General features: G+C 40.8%; 1 protein-coding gene across 2 annotated transcripts in view; it reads right to left on the reverse strand.

The window, feature by feature from the left end:
- tmtc3 (transmembrane O-mannosyltransferase targeting cadherins 3) overlaps positions 1-21,984 on the reverse strand; it is a 62,442-nt gene that overhangs the window by 23,369 nt on the left and 17,089 nt on the right. For both annotated transcript variants that reach the window (XM_080437983.1, XM_080437984.1), the window contains exons 5-7: positions 21,072-21,187; positions 20,198-20,370; positions 13,902-14,154 (exon numbers count right to left, since the gene is read on the reverse strand). In XM_080437983.1, the coding sequence (XP_080294109.1) occupies positions 13,902-14,154; positions 20,198-20,370; positions 21,072-21,187 (542 nt within the window). The remainder of the gene's footprint in view (positions 1-13,901; positions 14,155-20,197; positions 20,371-21,071; positions 21,188-21,984) is intronic.

Here is a 21,984-nt window from a genome sequence, read left to right on the forward strand (position 1 = left end):
ACCCTCACTCACATAAACCGCAGAGAATCAGAGAATAGCAATGGCCCTACAGCGGAGCCGCTGTCGCAGGTGATGAAGGTTCTGGTAGAAGGCCTGCCAACCGCCCCCCACTTCCCAGTATATAGCATCTAGCCAACATATAATCCCTGATTAAAAAAAGCTGTGCAAGTTGATAGCACAGATCTCGTTACAGCAGGAAACAAGGGATAATATATAGATTAGATTTTATTTCATTTTTTTATTAAGCTTGGGCAGATACAGGTTTTTTTTTTTTACAGGCAAGAACCTATCACTGATCTGCAGCTACTCAGTCAGGAGTATATATAAACTGAATGTTGGATGTTTAAAATGTCCTTGAGCTTTATGGGATTACAGTCACATGCAAGATAACAATCTTTCCTACAGAGACTTGGTTTTCTGTGTTTCGTGTTGACAGGTTTGAGAGGATTCTCGGGGAAAGCCAAGAGAGGGGGCGTACAGTATGTCATATACATACACACACATATACATTAGGCCAAAATTCCCACCAGCACATACGTGTAAGTTATCTCAAAATCGAACGGACGGATATGCTTAACATTCACATTTTAACAATGAATTTTCAAAACGTATTAAAAGTATTTTACCCCATTTCCAGGCCTGCAGCAATGATGAGACTCATAAACATTTGTGCTATCAATGCCCTCTAGACATCTACAAGCTGACAACGTATCACGGTGCAACACGTTGTTAGCTTGTAGATCTATTATTTTTGTCACGTGACTTCCTGTATACATTAGTCCACACGTATTTTCAAGTAATGCTAGACATGTTTTGGGACAAAACATGAACAAAATCAATAGCCAAAAACTATGTAAATTATATCCAAACATTCAGTTAATTCCAAACCTTTTCTAGGCCTGGAAAACTGTTTTTTTGAATTTCTAAATATTTCATGACCGTGGGAACCCCGCTGAGAGTGCCTGGAGGATGCTATCTACTCTTCGATGAACCCTAACTATTTTGTGTAACCCCCATGATGTTGCCTGTATCAATTTAGCAAACAATATGTCTCATAATCTAATAGGCAGACTGCAGGATGAACCCAACTGATTTAGTTGACACTATGGCCTTTCCTCTAGTGCCTCCCTCAGTGATTATACCCATCTGTGTGTGTGTGTGTGTGTGTGTGTGTGTGTGTGTGTGTGTGTGTGTGTGTGTGTGTGTGTGCGCACACACACATGCGCGCGTGTGTGAAATCCTCGCTGCTTGGTACAATTGCCAGGTAAGTTGAGAAGGTTTGACTATGTTAATAGGCAACAAAAATAAGGGGGTTTTGGACACATACAGTATACAAAAATGACTGATATATAGGCCTATATACACTTTGTTCAAGAAAACACATGACTCAACTGTTTAAAAGAAAAGTAAGGACTAGATAGCTGCTGTGTGTGAAACAGCCACCAAATAGTTACGACACCAGAAACAGCAATGAGAGTAAACATTGAAAAAGTACAGTTGAGAGTAGACACAAGAATAGAAAATAACTAAAAAATGTTGTACCTGAAGAAACTATGTGGGCTTGCTTCAAAACAAAAAATAGTAGTATAACAAGTACAAATTCAGTCAAGGTCCCAGGCAGTGCTCTGTTTGACTTGGTATCTCTGTGTGTGTGTTGTGTGTGGATGTAGACTTGCCTCCGGTTGATCCGATTGGGAGCACATGTTTCCATTCTCCTAATTGTCATCAGTTACACACCTGTGCGTGCGTGCGTGTGGGGGGGGGGGGGGGTTGAGAGGGGGATATGGGGTGTGGGGGTGGGGAGTTGTGGGGTTATGTTGACCAATACACACCATTAATGTTAAATTGGAGGTTGAAATGTACTGGGAGCTGCAGCAGCGAGCACACAAATAGAGTCTGCCACTAGACATGAGTACTTGGTCTGAATGTGTACTGTATATTCTATCAATAAATATAAATGCATCACCAGTTAATATAATGCTGTATGAATATACTTTCATCTAACCCTATTGTTTATTATTGCTTCTACGATGTTGAGGGAAAACGAAAAAATAAACTGGAAAAACTAAAAAATGTGTACTCTAAAAAATAAACTACAAAATCTTTAATCTAATCCCAAAGAACATAACAGAACATATGGGGCTCGGAGAATGATGGCTACTGGCACAAAGTACTGTTCAAGTCCCTTTGTGGTGTGTCGGGAATGATGAGTCTGTGGCTGAAAGTGCTCCTCATTCCCAAGAGCATCCTGCTTCCTCCTCATCCTCCCCTCTGCAACCACCCCCAGACTACCCAGTTTAATTCCGACTTCGGAGCTGCCATTTATCACCATATTGTTCCGTTTGTTGGCATCCCTGGTGTTGATGTTACCCCACAACAAATCACAGAAAAGAGAAGGTTATTGGCTACTATAGAATATCTGCCACAGCCTGCAACCAGCATACATTGAAAGGTTAGCCTGCGCCTGTGACTCCTCAGGAAGCACAGCTCTAACTCTGTCCCATCCTGTAGAGCAGTGGTTCCGAAACTTTGTAACCAGAATGAAATGTTTGGAGCGGGGTAGTCTGGTGCAACGCTCAGGTCCTGGACCTGGTGAGACGGAGGAGCAGCCCGGCCAGGAGGCCATCCATAGAGCCTAGTCCCTCCACGTGCCAGAGCCTCTCCTCTCCCCCATTCCTGGCAGAGTAGTTTCGGACAAGCGTATTGAGTGGCCCTGTCTTTCCCTATTTAGGACTGACCGTGGGTAGCTACCTGGGACGTAAGTCGGGGCTTGATCAACCCTGGCTGGGTCACCTGGGCGAGGGTGTATGTTGCGAGACCCGAAACATCCTATGACCCCAGGCTACAACACTGATGATACGTCCCAGGTGCATCCATGTGATGTTTTTTCGTTATATATATATACATTTAATGGAATTCTTTGTATTGTATTATTTGTATATTTAATGGAATTTGTTTTTACCGTACAATATTTTTAGAATTTTGGGGGGAATGTTTTGAAAATCTTTTGAAATATTAAAAACAAAATGTAGGAAAATAAAAATTAAGTGGTATTTAATTTACCCGCGACCCATAAAAATTGGTCTGCGACCACATATGGGTCCCAACCCACTGTTTGGGAAACAGTGCTATAGAGGGCCTCAGAGTTGTCAGTCCAGTTCAGTTTATTGTTTCTAGGAACTCTTAGGTAGCCTACTACAGTTACCGCCCTCAAACTAGAGCCAACCGTGTCACAACCACCTCCATTTTCTTTAAAGTTTGTTTTGTCATTGTGCCATAACATAAGTAATGCAGAATAAAGGTGGGTACAAGAACTGGTATGAAGGTTCTTCCACAATTCTTCTTTTAAAGAATTGTGGATAAAGATTAGTCAAAGTCTACATAAAATACTTAAAGGATAGGGTGTGTTTTTGTCCCATTGTCCTAGTTGTCATCACGCCGATCAGTCAGGACAAAACAATGTATCCCTTCATTCAGTATATTTCTCCACAGCGGTGATACCGCTCCATGCAGTTGTTAAAACGTGTTATAGAACATGAACGTCTTTTCAACACAATAACACTTACACAGCATAAATATTTTGTTTTGACGAAACGTGAACAATTTTGTATTAATAACTAGAAGGAATGTGCATGACTGACCAAAATCGATTGTTCTACTGCTATTAAAAATGATTGGATAAAAAAAACAACATAGAACACATGACCATGGCATACAGTAGGCCTAGGTAAGTACTCAGTTTTATTAGCTTCTTTTACACTAAATAATTAATTCACACACACCCTCTTCCACCAGTCGTCACCCATCTGGAACACAAGGATTGTTTGAAATGAGTTCAAACCAAAATGACTGAGTTGGCTTTAAAAACACTTCACCAGTGAATAAGCTAATGTCAACAATTTATCGAGCTGTATAAGCTGTGTTCCGAACTTGCAACAAAAGAATGGCAGAATACCACATTAGGGAGTGAACAATCCTGCAAGGACTTGTTAAAGAACACCTCTCTGAGAAGAGTTGAGATCTAGGTGGTAAATCTTATATCAATCAGATCTCAGTCAGATCTCACACGCAATAATGGATATTTTTTTTTGTCAGATACAATGACTGGCATACTGTTAGACCAGGGGTAGGCAACCTTAGGCACGGGTGCCAACATTGGCACAAGGGAGGGTAAACACTGGCATTGGAGCTCTTGAGAGGATTTGTCTTTTAAAATAAAATATAAAACAAAATGTAGTCAATTTAATTAAGTCTCCTCACATCTGTATGCTAATTATATCCTGCACATAATTCTACATTCATTCAAACTCTGAACTCTGACTGGGGAGGGAGTCTGGGAGATAGGCGGGGTATTGCTGAGTCTAATGATCATTACATCCTGATGTGAATGAAAATATTTCAAAAGAATAAGAAGGGAAAAAATAAAGGTTGTTATGTATACTAGACCATACCCGGTGAAGGGTGCAGGCGAAAGTAGTTGCAAACTTGGGGTTATTGCACGTCCTGTCGCGCGGTTCCCCCCCCCCCCCCCCCCCCCGAAAGCGAAACCTAACTGCAGCATGCAAACCGAAAGCGAAACCTAACTGCCGGTCGACCCAACCAAGACGGACAGACACCAAGACAGACACCAAGACAGAGGTTAGTGGAATTATAGGTTGATGGACAATCAAGATATGTTGGAAATATTTTATTTTGACGTGGTGTCAAAATTAAACTTAATGTTGATTTGGCACACTGACTATCAAGAAAATAAGGCGGAGGAAAGAATGTGTGATCTCAGTCATCTGTATACATCTCTCGCTTAAGTACTGTAGGCCCATGCAACTAGGCTTAGTAGACTGATGCCTTACGGAAGGCTCTCTGACAAGGTCAATATTAGAATTGATTTCTATGTTGATTTGTGGTGTAATTTTCTCAAAGGCAGGCCTCAGAGCACTGGTGCAAGAAAGTTTAATGACCTCACTGTTAAGAAAGTCAAGGGCCTGTTATACAACAGATACTAATCTCAACACCCACGACTCACTCCTTGCGCACGCACGCACACACGCACACGCACACGCACACACACACACACACACACACACACACACACACGTCAATGCTGAGATTCTTTTGTTAATCAGTCCACTTGTTCCAAGGACTGGTTGACTGAAAATAGCTGCTCATGATTCGTTAAAAGATTACATTTGTGTCTGCTCCAAATGTATCTGTATGCTCTCTGTTTGATGCATAAGGTGCTAATGAAGTTCCACAATCAAAATCCCCTTTTACACAGCCTGTTCAAGGTGGAAATGTTGCAGTATACTTCTGCCTCATTTCTGTATAGAAGATACAGACAGGGAATGGGGGTATTGCAGCGGACGTAATCAAAGAGCTGTCTAAGGTCGGCGCATCTTTCTGCCTGAAACCGCTCCCTGCTTCTCTTCAATTTCTCCTACAATGTATTTCTGATGCACAAACAGCTGCACTCTTGCTCTCTAATAAAAACAAACCCACAAGAAGTCAAGAACACACATCTATCAAACTAAAAAGGACTTGTAGTTTTATTAAAACTAACTACAAATATTAGGTAGCTATTAAATTGCACGACAAAATAAAGCAGCGCAAGGCAAATTTTCCTTTATCTTCTGGCTGTCCATCATTCAACAATTGTGTGTGGCTTTTGTTGTAAAATAAATATATAAAATATATATGAAAAATAAACGAAAAAAGTAATGGAAAAAACACTGCCCCCTTAAGGATTAGAATGTCCTTCTAATGCGTGGGGGGCCGAGATTTTTCCATTACTTTTTTCATTTATTTTTGTCTCCGCCAGGCCGAAAGGTATGGCGAGAGAGTATGTTTTACCCCCTGTCCGTCCGTCCGTCTGTCCGTCTGTGGACAGCTAATCTCCCGCACCTTGACTTGATTGCAGCAAAACTGTGCACACACACTCCCTGGATGCCAATTCAAAACCTCTGCCCCAATTTTTTCACATGGCCCTGTTATAGCGCCACCAGGAGGACTCTTTTTGCAAAACACATTTTTTCACAGTATTCCTACAGATTTTGTCCAAACATCACGCAAATCGGTACACAGTATCTCTATAGTCATTAAACGAAACGGGTGTTTCAGATTTTTCATATTCCATCCTGATTGGCTAAAAATGGCTTCCAAAGTTTGCAGGACTGCTCTGTTTTGAACAAAATGCCTCAAATGATGAACACAGCATGCAATTTCCGTGAAACTTTGCACGCACATTCCCACTATGCCGAGGAAGAAATACCGCTTGAGATTTTTCTAATCAGCCTCATGGTGGCGCTATAACAGCCCGATTCGTGTTTTTACCTATAACTGCACCAATCTGTGTAAAACTTTGTATGTGCACTCCCTAGAGGTCAAAGAAAAACCTTTGCCCTGCAATTTTCACATCTGCCTTTTATAGCGCCACCAGGAGGCCGACTTATGTAAAACATATTTCTTTACATTACTCCTTCCGATTTTATCCAAATTTCACGCAAATCAGTACACATGATCTCTATAGTCATGTGATTAACACGGATCTGTTTAAGTTTTTCATATTCCATCCCGATTGGCTAAGATCCACATCTAAAGTTTGCAGCAGTTGCCCGTTTTGAACAAAATACCGCAAATCATGAACGCAGTGTCCGATTACGGGCAAACTTTGCACGCACAGTCACACTATGTTGAGGAACAAATGCTACCCTTTTAACATTTGCCTGTTATAGCGCCACCAGCAGGTCTAATTTAGCAAAACAATTTTTTTTAACAAAATGCCTCAAATCATGAATGCAGTGTCCGATTGCTGTGCAAGGCCTACGAAGAAATGGCACCCATTTCACATTAGCCTATTATACCACCAACAGGAGGCCACAATAACCTATCTGACCTGGCGGAGACCTGTGCTCCGAGGAGCACTTTTTCTAGTTTATATATTCCTTTAATGTTTATTGTCTCCGCCGAAGGTGGAGAATATGTTTTCGCTTTGTGTGAGCAAACATTGTTAGCCAAGCTAACATTGGGCAAGCTCCACGTGACACGTGTCAATTTGTTGACACCAATGCCTCTGATTGGCTAGAGGGACGCGTGACGAAATAAAATTCTATAAATAGGTGTGTCACTTCGAAAAGCCCCTACTTTTTGAAGTGAGGTAAAACAGGATCAATCAGACTTGATTGGAACAGTACCTTCAGTAAGTCCAAGTCACCCGTCTGTGCGTGTGTGTTTCCCTCTGAGAACACCTAACATTGGTCAAGCAAAGGCGCAGAAGGCCAAAGCTAAGAAAGCATACTCATCTACAATTGTAACGTAGAAGAGGACTAGAGTTGAAATGATCCCACAACAAAGCCGAACTCTTAATACGTGTCAATATGTTGACATCAATGTCTCTGATTGGCTAGAGGGACGCATGACGAAATACAATCCTATAATAAAAAGGTGTGTCACTTCAAAAAGCCGTTTACGTTTTTGAAGCGAGGTAAGACAGGATCAATCAGTCTTGATTGGAACAGTATCTTCTAGTCCAAATCACCCGTCCGTGCGTGTGTGTGTCCCTTTGAGAACACCTGACATTGGTCAAGCAAAGGCAAAAGTGAGGTAAAACAGGATCAATCAGACTTGATTGGAACAGTACCTTCAGTAAGTCCAAGTCACCCGTCTGTGCGTATGTGTTTCCCTCTGAGAACACCTAACATTGGTCAAGCAAAGGCGCAGAAGGCCAAAGCTAAGAAAGCATACTCATCTACAATTGTAACTTAGAAGAGGACTAGAGTTGAAATGATCCCACAACAAAGCCGAACTCTTAATACGTGTCAATATGTTGACATCAATGTCTCTGATTGGCTAGAGGGACCCATGACGAAATACACCTTTTTATTTAACTACAGTATATATCTTTTACTCTACTGTATCTCATTAGTTATTGCTATGATAATATAATTGCTATAGTCTGCTGGCGGAGACTTGTGCTCCGAGGAGCACATTTTCTAGTTTTATTTGAAAGTGAAATATCCCTTTAAGTTACTAGTTACTTTGTAGATTTAGATTATTTTTTACAAAATATACATTATCCACTTCAGCCCATTTTGGCTATTTGAAAATAGAAAATTTCAAAAGATTTTGGACATTCTGCATAATGAGTACTTTCTACTTTTGGTACTTTAAGTATATTTTGATACAAATATGTTTGTACTTTTACTCAAGTAAATTTAGAATTCCGGACTTTTACTTGTAACAGAGTACTTCTACATTGCAGTATTGATACTTTTACTTAAGTAAAACATTTGAGTACTTTTTCCACCGCTGGCGCTGCTGTGCTGTGTGTGTGGTGTTGTTCTCACGTGACTAGCAGCATGCAGCAGCTGCAGGCTAGGAGGCTAGCCTAGCGCACATGCTGAGACATGCTCACAATGGTCTAGGGTGAAATTCACTGTGCAAAATGTGTCTGTGATGGTCAAATACAGAAACGGCCCTAACCAGGCCCGTATTGGCGGGGCGGGGTGGGCCGGGCCGGGTCGGGTCTAACACAAGTCACATAATGGTCAATATATCGGCCGAACCAAACAAATCTGGCTTTTAAAGGTTTCATGACGTTCAGTTTTACCACACATTAAAAGTCTCTGTCATGGTCCTTCAAACGTGTATAGAAAGTTTTAACAAACAATTCCACTCCATTGATCCATCAGCAGGTGTTTTTCTCTCACATTTCTAAAGCCTTTTCAACTGCAATGAAAAAAGAAATATTTGCCTGCGGGTGTCGCTGGTGAGGGATTTTGCCTGTCAATCATCGCCTGAGCTCCGCCCCCCCCCCCCCCCAAAGGAAAGGATAGGGGAGGGGAGGGGCGAGGAGGAGAGTGGGCGGGATTAATCGGCTGTGACCTCACTGCCGAAGGGCCAAGCTCAGATTACTTTTCAGCCTAATTATTCAGAAAACCCCAGACCACAGAAAATCCACTGGATGTTCAAAGTAAAAAAAAAATCACACCCTGTGTGAAGTGGGCGGTGTCTTCCTAGCTAACCACAATACTGAATGGAGTCAACCAATATATATGCTTTGATCTGAAAGAGCCACTTAGTGTCAGCATGTGTCTTGCTAGCTAATCACAATACTGAATGGAGTCGATCAATCATGTACAAAAGATAAATACATTTATCTTTTGTAAAACACACTTTATGATGGACAAAACCATAACTTAAAAAAAACAATAATTTGGTTTTTTTTAAGTTATGGTTGCTTATATAGGGCTATGCACATGTGTCATGTGACTGGCCAATCACAGTCCTGAATAGATTGTGATTGGCCAATCACAGCGCAGGATAATTGTACAAATTTCCAAACCTCACTTTTAGGGCCGGTTTCACTGCCCAAGATATTTGTACATTTTTCCAAATCTCACTTATAGGGGCGGTTTCACCGCCCAAAAATGGGTGTAATTGAGGTCATATAACCCCCCAAAAGAACATAAAAAAATTAAAAAGTGAAAATGAATGTCATAGAACCTTTAACCCCTTGAACCCCAGCATCCATATTCTGGGGGGAACATTAGCCAAAAACAGCAGATCTACAAGCTGAGCTTGTACTGTAGATTGAGTATGTTTGGCAAAGATTTTGTGTAGAGGGAAAAAAGATTGCATCAAGTACTCAGGTGTGTTTTACTAAATAGAGAGGGTCTAAGTGGTTAAATATGAGGGTCAGTACTGTCCGGACATTATTGCTGTAGTCCTAGAATGATTATTTAAGAAGTTGTTAGGAAAAAGAAAGAGGGATTGTCTAAGATAAAAAGAAAACATACATTGGGAAAGTTGAGAAGGAAGACAAGGAGGCCTTGTGGTGACCTAATTGTAAAGGAAGCAACACACTGATATCAGGGTAAATGCTCTGCACAATTTGCTTAAAAACAAATTTGATTAGGTGACATTAGGGTCATTTTCAGCTCCTTAAAATGGAGCAAACTGAAGGGTTATTCAATTACATACTGTCTGTGGTCTATCAGTTTACAACCTGGCAAAACATCTTCAAATACATGTTTCTGCAAAGCAAAATATTTTCCAGGGCCTGAATGCAATGCAATACACATTTCTACACAGTATGCATGAGAAATTTTGATTGGCTGGAATTCTGAGGCTTCACGGTATGGACTTCCAGAAACCCTAAAGGGCTTCGTAGTAACTCCCTATAGCAGACATAATCTCCCACATCTTTGGAAACTACTCGTATTTTTCTTCCATGTGTCATTTAAGGATATGTCAGAATAGTTGACTAGCCATCAGGGAGGGAGGGAAGGAGGGGGAGAGAGAGAGTGTTTTTCCTTATTAATCGCGGGTTCATTTTGGTTAAACTTTTAGGAGCATCATTTCAGCAAATGATAGAGGGTGGAAAAAGTAAACCATGTATTTTCTAAAAAGGTTTCATATAATGCAGATTATATAAACTACTGAATATGTAAGTTTTCATACCTCTCTCCATGGTGCTGAAGAAGCACATTCTAAGTAAGTAAACTTTATTTATAGAGTACCTTTCAAAACATAGTTACAAGCTGCTGCACAATGAACCACAAAATAAAACAATAAAGTTAAAACTAAATAAACATTGACAGCCTGCCAGGGGCCAGACAAATAGCCTATATGGTCAGTAGTGTGCATGATGCAGTCACGACAATTCATTCAAGTATGCCTTTTCAAAAAGATAATTAAAATAGCCTGCTTACAACATGCTGTGTTATAATTGTGTTATATGTGCATATAACACAATTATAACATTTAGATTGATCATACAGTACTTTCCAAGTTGTGAATTCCAAGGATGAAATTAACATGAATACAAATACACAAAAGAGTTTGATCCTGGTCTACTATTAGCCTAATAAGCTGTGTGAATCTTTTGGATGGGTGCATGTAATGCTTTGACTAAACATGCTATTTTAAAAGGCAGACCATTTACCAGCAACCTAACTTCTAAATCCAGTTATATTTAAACAGTGATCATCTTACACGTTATTTTCATCTCTGTGGATGAAATGACATGCTTTAAAGCACATCGGAGGAGGTAAGGCTCACTGTAAAAAATATAGGTTGATGATTAACAGGTCTAACAATAGACCTGTTAATTTAGTCACACAAAGAGTGGAAGACGGCGAGAAAGAGGAGAAAAAATAAATGAAAGAGGATAGCTGAAAAGAGAAAGAAACATATTTAGGCAATGCTAAAGAGTGATAATGTTTTGTTTTGTTCGTCTGCATAAACAAAGAATACAGGTGTGTTTTGTTATACTTCACAGCTATACAGCTTGTAACATTATGATTACCTGAGGGTTTATTCTGAACAAAACATGTCTATCTCTCATCTATTTCAAATTAGTTCTTTTTTGCTGAGCCGTCGCAGTGCTCCATTTCTTTCAGCTGTTGACAGACCTAAGCAAGGTTACCAAAATGACCTCGTACTGCTGACGTAGGAAAGACCCCTGTGGTACCGGTGCGGGTCAGATGGAAGTGGAGAGGGTGAAAAAAGGGTGCCATGCTTTCCCATTACCGTGTGATGTATGAAGAAGTACCATTAGTCTTGTTAATAATCAGATTCCATCTCATAATCAAGAGAGCAGAACAACAAAACACAACACTGTTGCTGAACACAGCAACACGCAATTGGTTATGTGTCTAATGCATCTAAATGCAGTTGCAACTAGAAAAAGTGCTCCTCGGAGCACAGGTCTCCGCCAGGTCAGGTAGGTTATTGTGGCCTCCTGGTGGCGCTATAATAGGCCAATGTGAAAAGGGTGCCATTTCTTCTTAGGCCTTGCACGGCAATCGGACACTGCATTCATGATTTGAGGCATTTTGTTCAAAAAACTTGTTTTGCTCAATTAGACCTGCTGGTGGCGCTATATGTTGGTGGCCCAATGTTAAAAGGGTGGCATTTGCTCCTCAACATAGTGTGAATGTGCGTGCAAAGTTTGACCGCAATCGGATGCTGCATTCATGATTTGCGGCATTTTGTTCAAAACAAGCCACTACTGCAAACTTTAGATGTCAATCTTAGCCAATCAGGATGGAATGTGAAAAATCAAACACATCCGTCTTGATCACATGACTATACAGATCATGTGTACCGATTTGCGTGAAATTTGGATAAAATCGGAAGGAGTAATATACAGAAATGTGTTTTACATAAGTTGGCCTCCTGGTGCTCTAAAAGGCAGATGTGAAGAATGCAGGGCAATGGTTTTTCCTTGACCTCTAGGGAGTGCGCTTACAAAGTTTTACACAGATCGGTGCAGTTATAGGTAAAAACACGAATGGGCCTGTTATAGCGCCACCATGAGGCTGATTTGAACATTTTCAAGTGGCATTTCTTCCTCTGCATAGTGGGAATATGCATGCAAAATTTCAAGGAAATTGCATGCTGTCTTCATGATTTGAGGCATTTTGTTCAAAACGGAGCACTCCTGCAAACTTTGGAAGACATTTTTAGCCATTCAGGATGGTATATGAAAAATCTGAAAGACCCGTTTCGTTTAATGACTATAGAGATACTGTGTACCGATTTACGGGATTTTTGGACACAATCTGTAGGAGTACCGTCAAAAAATATGTTTTGCACAAATCGGCCTCCTGGTGGCGCTATAAAAGGCCCATGTGAAAAATTTGGGGCAGAGGTTCTACTGTGGCATCCAGGGAGTGTGTGTGCACAGTTTCACTGCGAGCAAGCCAGCGGTGCCGGAGATTAGCTGTCCACAGACAGAATGACGGACGGACGGACACACACACGGACATGCCTTTCGGCCTGGCGGAGACAATTACACACACAAATAATTAAATTCATGATTATTATGCCAGTTTAAAATACAATGTTAAATATTATAAACCTTTTATATAGAAATAAGGTCTTTGCCATGGACTTTGTTTCACGGCCCATTACTACTATCTGCCTGTGCTTACTGTTCAATTCCGTTTCACTTCCCCTGCTGATTTGCTGAGGCTGAACAGCCAAACAGAGAACTCTCTCACCTAACCTCGGCTCGCATCAACAGGTTTTCCCGCAGTACCTGTGGAAATCCTGGTTTTCACACACTACTGTACATGCACACGCAGGCACACAGACCGTTTCCATATTCACTGGTTCTCTAGAACGGATATGCAAACGGGCAAAGCAAACCGATCCCATTTAATTCCTCACCACCACCAATTCAACATGATCAATCGGATGTAAACTTGCTTAATATAATAGAAACGTGTTTGGGGGGTTGAAAAATAATCAGATGAGCAGACTGGACATGGCATCACAGGTGTAAATTAAATTGCATTAATAAAAAATGAAAAATGTGAAGCTGTATGTTAGTTTTTTTCATATTTGCCAGTGTAATTTAAATGTTTTGTTGTGTGTGTGTGTTGATCTTTTACATGTACAGTAAGTAACTTCGCAATAGGGGGCCACAGCTAGAGGCTACGGCTATTTGGGGTCCTCGGCATGGAAAGGTTTGGGAACCCTTGGTTCAGACAACCCACTTACTATTAATGTACATTAGAAAGATTAACTTTTGCACATTCCTATTATAACTACTTGAAAAATCAGGTTTTCATCATCGGTGAGCCTCTTAACCTATTTAGAACTAAGGCAGATGCTAAAAACGCCTTCTAAATCCTGACCTAAGTTTTCTAAAAAACATCAAATATTTATTCAAAAATTACAAAAAATGTATGTTGCTATATACTGTACATAGCAACAACAACCCCAAAAGGGCTGTCTTGAAAGGTATAGTTACAAATAGGGGTTCCCGCCCTAAATGGGTTAACAGACTTTGAAATGCTATAAAATAACTATTTCATTTAAAATAACTACCTCACTAGAGTATCGGTTACAGGGGGATAAAATCAATGATATGTGTAAAAAGAGGCGTCCTCTCTCACCATGATGACAGTTTTAGCAGAGCTGTGTCTGTAGCGCAGGCTGTGGAAGGCCAGCAGTCCCAGCATGGTGTAGAAGGCCAGTGTGGCCAGGTTACGGGGGTCCGACAGTGACTCCACCAGCGGTATGGTGCCCATTGTCCAATCACAGCAGAGCTCCGAGGGGTTCAAGAGAAGCCATGCGTTTACAGGAAGCAGGTAGTTAAAAGTCAGCTGTCTGGCGGGGGTGGGGCTGACCGCCGCCGGGTTATCAAATCTTCAAACAGCAAAGAAACACAAGAGAATAACCGTCAATTTGCCTTGTAAAACATGGACATGTAAGTAGAAAATGTATAGGGTAAAGGAACCGCGTCCACAGAAAGTGTATTTTGAGAATTGTGGTCCAAAAATAAACAAATTGTCCTGCTCTAATGTCAGGGAGGTGGCGAAAAAAGTGTTTCTGGCGAAAATCTAATTAATTTGGCGGCGGTAACATGAGCGTTTTCTCACCGTCAGTGGATGCTTCATAGTCATACGAGTCAAACCGCAGGGCTTATTTGTTATTTTTGGAACACAGTTCTTATCATCATCCGTTTTTATGGCTAGAGACTCCCGTCCAGGACATCTGATCTGAACCCATTTGATTTGACGTTAGGAGCCCGTTGCGACCGCATGCCCTTGCTAACGTCGACCCAAGGCAGGGCTCAAACCCACAACCATCCGCACGAAAGGCATGTGCTCCAACTGCTACACTAGGGCGGCCCCTGGAACACTGTTCTTATATGCCGCGATAGCAATCACGTCTATGTGAATTAAGAAATTAAGAACGGGGGGGGGGGGGGGCTCGGGTGCGTGTAGAGCAGACTTCGGTGCTCTATTGATGCTTCTCTCCCTAAAGTTGAATCATTTTTAGCTTGATGCCCCCAAAATGCTCCACAAAAAAACTCTGGACGCCCTTAAGAGTTCTTAAATGTGATGCTTGGCGCTCAAAGAGGAGTGCTCCAGCGTATCTTTACCATAGAAATGAATGGCACAAAAGTAGGCAGCTCAAACACGCTTTCTGTGGACACAGCCCTTAGAGGGTTAAAGGCAGACTGACTCCAAATTATCCTGGGGGCATACGGCAAATAAAAAATAGATCTGGGAATGAAAAATAAATAAATACATCTGTTTTTAGATTTAAAAAATGTAACTACCAGAACAGCTTTAGTAGGGGAATGTTCTTTCATGGTTGTTTCATTGTCAGGTAAGACAATATAGAAATACAGCACTTTAACAAACTATTTACAGTATATATTTAAAGAAACGCCAGTTAAACAATATGAAAACGAATTAACCACAACTGAGTATCACATTTGAACATTAAACAAACACTAGTGGTAAATGGAAAAACTGCAACAATGATGACCCTTGGTGGCTTCAAAACTATAGGACGTACCATGAAGCAAGCAAGCCCAACCTCTGTCTGGAGACCTTTTCATAAGTCATCGATATCAATCACAATGGAGATGGTGGCAGTCTGAACGTTCCTCACTGTTATGACTATACTGCTCTAATTCCAAACATTGATACGATCTGAAGACATCCTTTGGATTAGTGATAAGAGATTATCTAGGGAGGTCATCTATTGTAAATCTCTTTCATCTTTGATCAGTGATCTCAAACGCCACCCGGATGTGTCTGTGTGGAATGCTATGGCATGCGTAAGTGGAATCTGCTGTCACACAGAATAAAGATACACTTCAATGGAGATCCTGACATTCAGGGTGCCAAAGTGTTTCACTGTTTTACCGGTTCCTCAGCAGCCATTGTTTCAATATTTCGCCTGTCTTTCCATGGTAGTTGAGGCTTTATTCACGTTTGTTCTGCCGCTTGGTTCCCAGTGCTGCAGCACGTAATGTCCTGGCATTAAGCCAGCACTGTGCTGACGTCTGACACAGGATTGAGATAGTAACTAAATGTAACCTTAGTATTTGTGCATTTGAGTTAAATCTGCAATCTGTACGTTTTATGATTTAAAGCTGCAATCTGTAAGAATTTTCTCCTGGCTAAAGCAGAGTGCTTTTAAAAGTTGTTTCGTCAAAGTTATTTTGCTGGAGCTCTGGTCCAGTATGTTAGTTACATACTGTACATTTTCCCATGTTTAAAACATGGAAAAAGTCAACTTGAAACTTGGTTTGATTATTAATTAAATCCAGGCCATTCAGAGGATGGGATTAAGTTACGTCTCTGGGTCACACAATCAAAAGTATTTCATCAGGAAATAATAACGCGTGAGAAAAGGAATTACAGTGCTAAAAAAAAAACAAGTACGTGCTACAAAGTACACAAGTACACGTCAACAATGGCATCTTTTCTTTTTTTAACACATTAGCACAAAGGAATTCCTCCTGGCATATGCCCATGAAATGCTAGCACCGTAGAGGCCTGCAGAGACAATGGTTTTGAAATGTTACCCGATATGAACCAGGTGTATTCATCAATATGCATATACACATTTAAAAGTATGGTAAGTGATTTTTTTGTTGTTAAAATAAGTGTTAAATTCCTTTATATTCTGAATCTGATAGTACTCATTGGTATAGTGTTTGTTCAGTAACAGGGGTCTCGCCGTCCCTCCGGCTCTTGATTAAACAGAAAATGCATTTTCAGGTCGGGATACCAATTTTATCCAATCAGGAGAGAGAACTCACACAGGTCATGTAGGTTATTGTGGGGCAGCAATGTTCGGAATTCGCCAATCAGGATGGAATATGAAAAATTGGATGGAACAATCTTGATCACTTGACTATAGAGACAATGGGTACCGATTTGCATGATGTTTGAATTTGTAGGAGTAATATAAAAAAGAAAAGTGTTGCAAAATCGGTCTCCTGGTGGCGCTATAATAGGGCAATGTTAAAAGGGTGGCATTTGTTCTTCAACGTAGTGCGAATGTGCGTGCAAAGTGTCAACGCAATCGGACACTGCATTAATGATTTGTGGCATTTTGTTCAGAACGGGCCACTCCTGCAAACTTTGGAAGCCAACCTTAGCCAATCAGGATGGAATATGGGAAATTGGACAGATCCGTGTTGATCACATGACTATAGAGATACTGTGTACCGATTTGCGTGATGTTTGGATAAAATCTGTAGGAGTACTGTCAAAAAAATTGTTTTGCAAAAAGCGGCCTCCTGGTGGCGCTATAACAGGCCCATTTGAAGAATTTGGGGCAGAGGTTCTGCTCTGGCATCCAGGGAGTGTGTGTGCACAGTTTCGCTGCGATCAAGCCAACTGTGCCAGAGATTAGCTGTACACAAAATGACAGAATGACAGAATGACGGACGGACGGACGGACGGACAGGGGGTAAAACATACTCTCTCGCCATGCCTTTCGGCCTGGCGGAGACAACAAGTTAAAGGGACTACACCATGAATTTTAACTTGTTCTTCTTTTTTGTGTGTTTGTGTGTTTCTTCAATCCCCAAAAATACACCAGTTTGAATACTCAGGCTTTCACAGCATATCTGGGGTTTTCTGTAAATTGGTCTCAAAACAGGCCAAACTCATTTGCACCCTGACGTCACGTCACGGTACAATTTTTTCGTATTCTTATTTTTTACTTTTTCCACACAGAACCAGGAGATAACATGCATACAAACTGGCTCAATAGCGCCCGTGCCAAACAGGACAATGTGGTATTGCAGGTGAAAGTGCTTTATAAGCCAGAGAGGAGTTAGTTGGAATGAGTATATCTGAGGCTTGATTTAGGCTCAAACCTTTTGAAAAACGTTTGAGGGACATAAACAATATGATATTAAATATTATTATTATTTTTCATGGTGTAGATCCTTTAAGTGATGACAAAGAAATGAGCATACAAAATTGGAACTGGAACACTATCAAATTTAAGCTGATAAATGGGCACTATCCTGATTGGCTGAAGATTTGCCACTCACCTGAACATTTTCTGTTTATTAAAGCGCTGGAGAGACCCATGCTACCGAACAAAAAGTCTTTAGCAATGATTACTATCACAATATAGTGCTTTAACCTTTTAACAAAAACATTTTAGCTTTAACCAAAAAATACCACTTACCCTTCCTTTAAAATGTGTATGTAAACATGTTCGAAATCTAAGGCCTCAATTTAATTGACTGGGGGAAGAAATTCAAAAGATAAATTCAGACAAAATATTAATCTAAATTATTTTAAATAAAACAATTTGACCTAAAACAACGTAGGTTTTCCTTGTGCAACATACATTTGCTTCACAATAAATCACAGTTGTAATGGGCCATGTTAAAAGAGAGAAGTACAATACAATGCATTCACTGAAATAACATGTCAAGGATAAGAAAACATAATAAAGTCAGACTTATTTCTATTGTGGTCCTTGGTCTTGTACAAACAGACATAACAACAAAGAACATACATCATCCCTAAGCCCACTCTAAAAACTCTGCCCTATAAAACTATCTTATAACAGCATAGATAAATAAATTAAACAGACAACTGTGCTAATCGGCAACGCTATCTAGAAGCCATGATTTGACCTTTTTCCTAAACCAGTTATGTACTGATGCCCTTTATGGGCAGTAGTAGCATCTTCCAATTAACTGTTCCACTGCATCTAAAAGAGCATTTACTCATATTCGTTCTGCACTTGGGTGGGTACAGATCTGCAATGCTGGCTCTGGGCATGCATGTCACCACTTCTACAAAAGAAATCCATAAGATACTCAGGGGCCCTGTGAGTGTAGATGTTTTGGACCATATTGAGCTGGAGTTGTACAAACCTAGCTTCCAGGGGGAGCAAGCCCAGCTGTTGGAAGTGTTCTTTACGCACATGCTCTCTAGAGGCTAGCCCTAGAGTAAGTCGTATAAGTTTGTTTTGGGAAACCTGCAGTCTCTCCTTTAAAACTTTGTAAGGTTATACTGTGCAAAACACATCACTCAAATCAGTACACAATACACATTAACTCTATAGTCATGTGATCAAGATGGATCCGTCAGATTTTTCATATTCTATCCTGATTGGCTAAGATTGGCATCTTAAGTTTGCAGTAGTGAGCCGTCTTGAGCAAAATGCCTCAAATCATGAATGCAGCGTTTGATTGGCGTGAAACTTTGCATGCAAATTCCCACTAGGCCAAGGAAGAAATGATGCCCTACATGTTTCAAATTGGCCTCATGGTGGCACTATAACAGGACAATTCATGTTTTTAACCGTAGGTCATACAATCAAAATGATATTTCCCTTGGATTTCTTGGGTCATTACAGAACTCCCCAAATAAGCCACGCCCATTTCCACCAGACAAGTTTTCCACCATGTTGCGTTTTCTTTGCATAACAGTTTTTGCTGCTACTCCTACAAGTGTTGTCCAAACCTCAACCAAATTGGCACACATTATCTCTGTAGTCATGGTTGATGGCTTTCAAATTTTGCAGGAGGGGCATGTTTACACATAATGCCACAAGCATTGCTGGACCCATCATTGAGAAACTTTGAACGCACACTCCCAGTAGGCCAAAGAAGGACCTCCATTCAAAAGTATTTACATTGTCCTGGTATAGTGCCAACATGAGGTCAATTTTTTCTATCTGGCCTGTGCTCCGAGTAGCACAGGTCTTGAAGCAACCATGTACTTGAAGCAACCATGTACACAAGCTAGTCAGCCAATATGCTGACAGGCTGTGTGCAGTTTATTTGTATAAAGCAAAAGATAGGAAGATGGAATATAACCATAAATAATGTGATGCAGTGATGTAATAAGACGGAATCAAGAGCGTGGCATCCATGTGGATCTTGGACATAATGTGGCCTGTCTATGCAGTCATCTATGATGTACTGTATGACGTATGACTCTATATTTGGGAAAGGTTTCAGCCCGATTCGACTGCCATTGACTTTAATTATAAAATTAAAGTTTAAAAATGTTAAATATTAAATAGAATATAAAACATATGTGGAAAGAAATTCACAGTTACATCTTTGGCCTATTGGCAGAATTCAAAAGACATTTGGAACCGATCGGTCCAGCAGTTTGCGAGATTTGGCCCAGACTCACAGACTCACTCACAGACCCTCTCCTACAGATGAGCCATGCCGTAACAATCACAAAATCATGAGAATCAAATCAGTACAATACAGGTGAGATAATGTGACAATATAAAGCTAAAATAAAACAAAAGTCAGCATGAGATCTCAAACAGCAATCGGTGAGTGTACAGCAGTTACACAATCCTAAAACTTTGCAGCAAAATGTTTAGAGCAGGAGGAACACTCATTTGGATCATTTGGGCAAGTGAGATATTATAAAAAGATGGTGCCCACCTGGTGAAGACAGGAAGTTGTGACTGGATGACCTGGACCCTCACAATGACCAGCAGGAGGGTGCTGATGACAAGTACGATGAGCTTCAGCAGTGTTTGCAAAACAGCGTAGGGGAAACCGTCTTTACCCCGCAGGACTTGAACAAGCGTGTCCAAAAGCATGGGCAGGGTAAACTAGGACAAGAAATACATAATAGTCAGTGTTCATCGAAGCCTGTGTTTTGATTTATTTTATGTTACTGTATGTTTTGAAACTGAAAGCTAGTTCATTCCACTTCATATTGCCACAGACAGCTGAGAGCACACTAGGAGAGGTACAGAAAAGAAAGATCTATTTGGGGATAATTCCAGCTCAGCTGCAGAAGTATAAGAGGGATTCAGAGATGACGATGTTGTAAGGGAAGAAATGCAAGTTAGGAGGAGGGTAACTGAATCACATCATATTAAGCAAGGCTCATCCAGGTCCTTTCTGAAGACCTGTCAGACACTTCTTGCATCGTGAACCTCAAGACCAAAGCTGGGTAAACTGCTCTAATTGGCACAATGGCAGTACCATGCGTAAACAAAAATGAACTGATATATCACAGGGACGGAGATTATTTTGTGTTCAGCGATAGGTTCACATGAAGTGAGTGTGAAAATAGTGGTGAAATGTAACACCAAGACATGTTTGGTTTGAGAAGCTGGAGGCCGACAGCAGCAGGAACTAGAGACACAGCTGCTTGCCATCAGTGCTTTATAAATACAAACATTGTACTGGAAGCCAGTTGTGAAAATTCTGAATGACCCCGTATAGCCCAAAGGTCCTCTGAAATGTGTTGTTGAAGACATGGCAAAGTGTGAGCATTGTAAACTGTTAAGGTTATGAACCTTACCCCTTGTGCAACGAACACCTCATGAACACAACAGATCCCAACAACTGTGATTCCCTGTTCTTTGCATAATGTGGCTGCAGCCACGAGGACCACAGTCAAAGCGATGGGGGTCCAAACTGAAAAATGACAAGAAAAAAGTTATAACACGTGAGTATGCAGCCTGGACACCAGAGAAAAACATTAGCACTGTACATTTCTGCACAAAACTGTTAAGTTGTTTTAACCCCAAAAATGTTGCAAGGCGCAATGGCCGCTGAAGATAGGGCCCTCTATAGCAATGATTACAATCAAAATATAGAACTTTTTAACATTTAGTTTTGACCAAGCACTTTTACACCACCTTACACCACCAACGACACATTTCAGTTAAATGTTATAGTCACAATATTTTGTACAAAATTTGCATGAGGAAAAGTTATTCTAGGAATCCCTTTTCTTTCTGAGGGATACATAGTCATAAACATGCATTTACATTTCCTGAGGTACTTTGGCTGGTCCAAAGACTCTAGAAAGCCAATAACAAAACCTGACCCGGCCTTTGAAATCACGACTCCCAGGCTGTAGAACGCCTGCGAGGAGCTTCGCTGAGCCAAGTCAAAGCATTTCTCCAAACACACCTGAACACGAGTGTTTTTGTAATGTTCAAAATACAGAACAGTATGACACTTCCAAAGAACAGAACGGATCAGGAGCCAGCATACAGAAAATGTTATCAGACACCAGATTTAACTACTTTGATATGTACACAGATGCAAAGACATGCCAGTGGGTGAAAGCATGTACACATGCATGCACCCATCCGCAGTCACCCACATACAATTACCACTACCCGGCTACCATCAGACAAGGCATGAACACTGCCTGCCAACAGGCTGGAATACTTTCCTCATGTTGGCCTAGTTTTCCTATGTTG

This window comes from Gymnoscopelus braueri (genome assembly GCF_963280865.1).
Source record: "Gymnoscopelus braueri genome assembly, chromosome: 9".
NCBI classification, from domain to species: Eukaryota; Metazoa; Chordata; class Actinopteri; order Myctophiformes; family Myctophidae; genus Gymnoscopelus; species Gymnoscopelus braueri.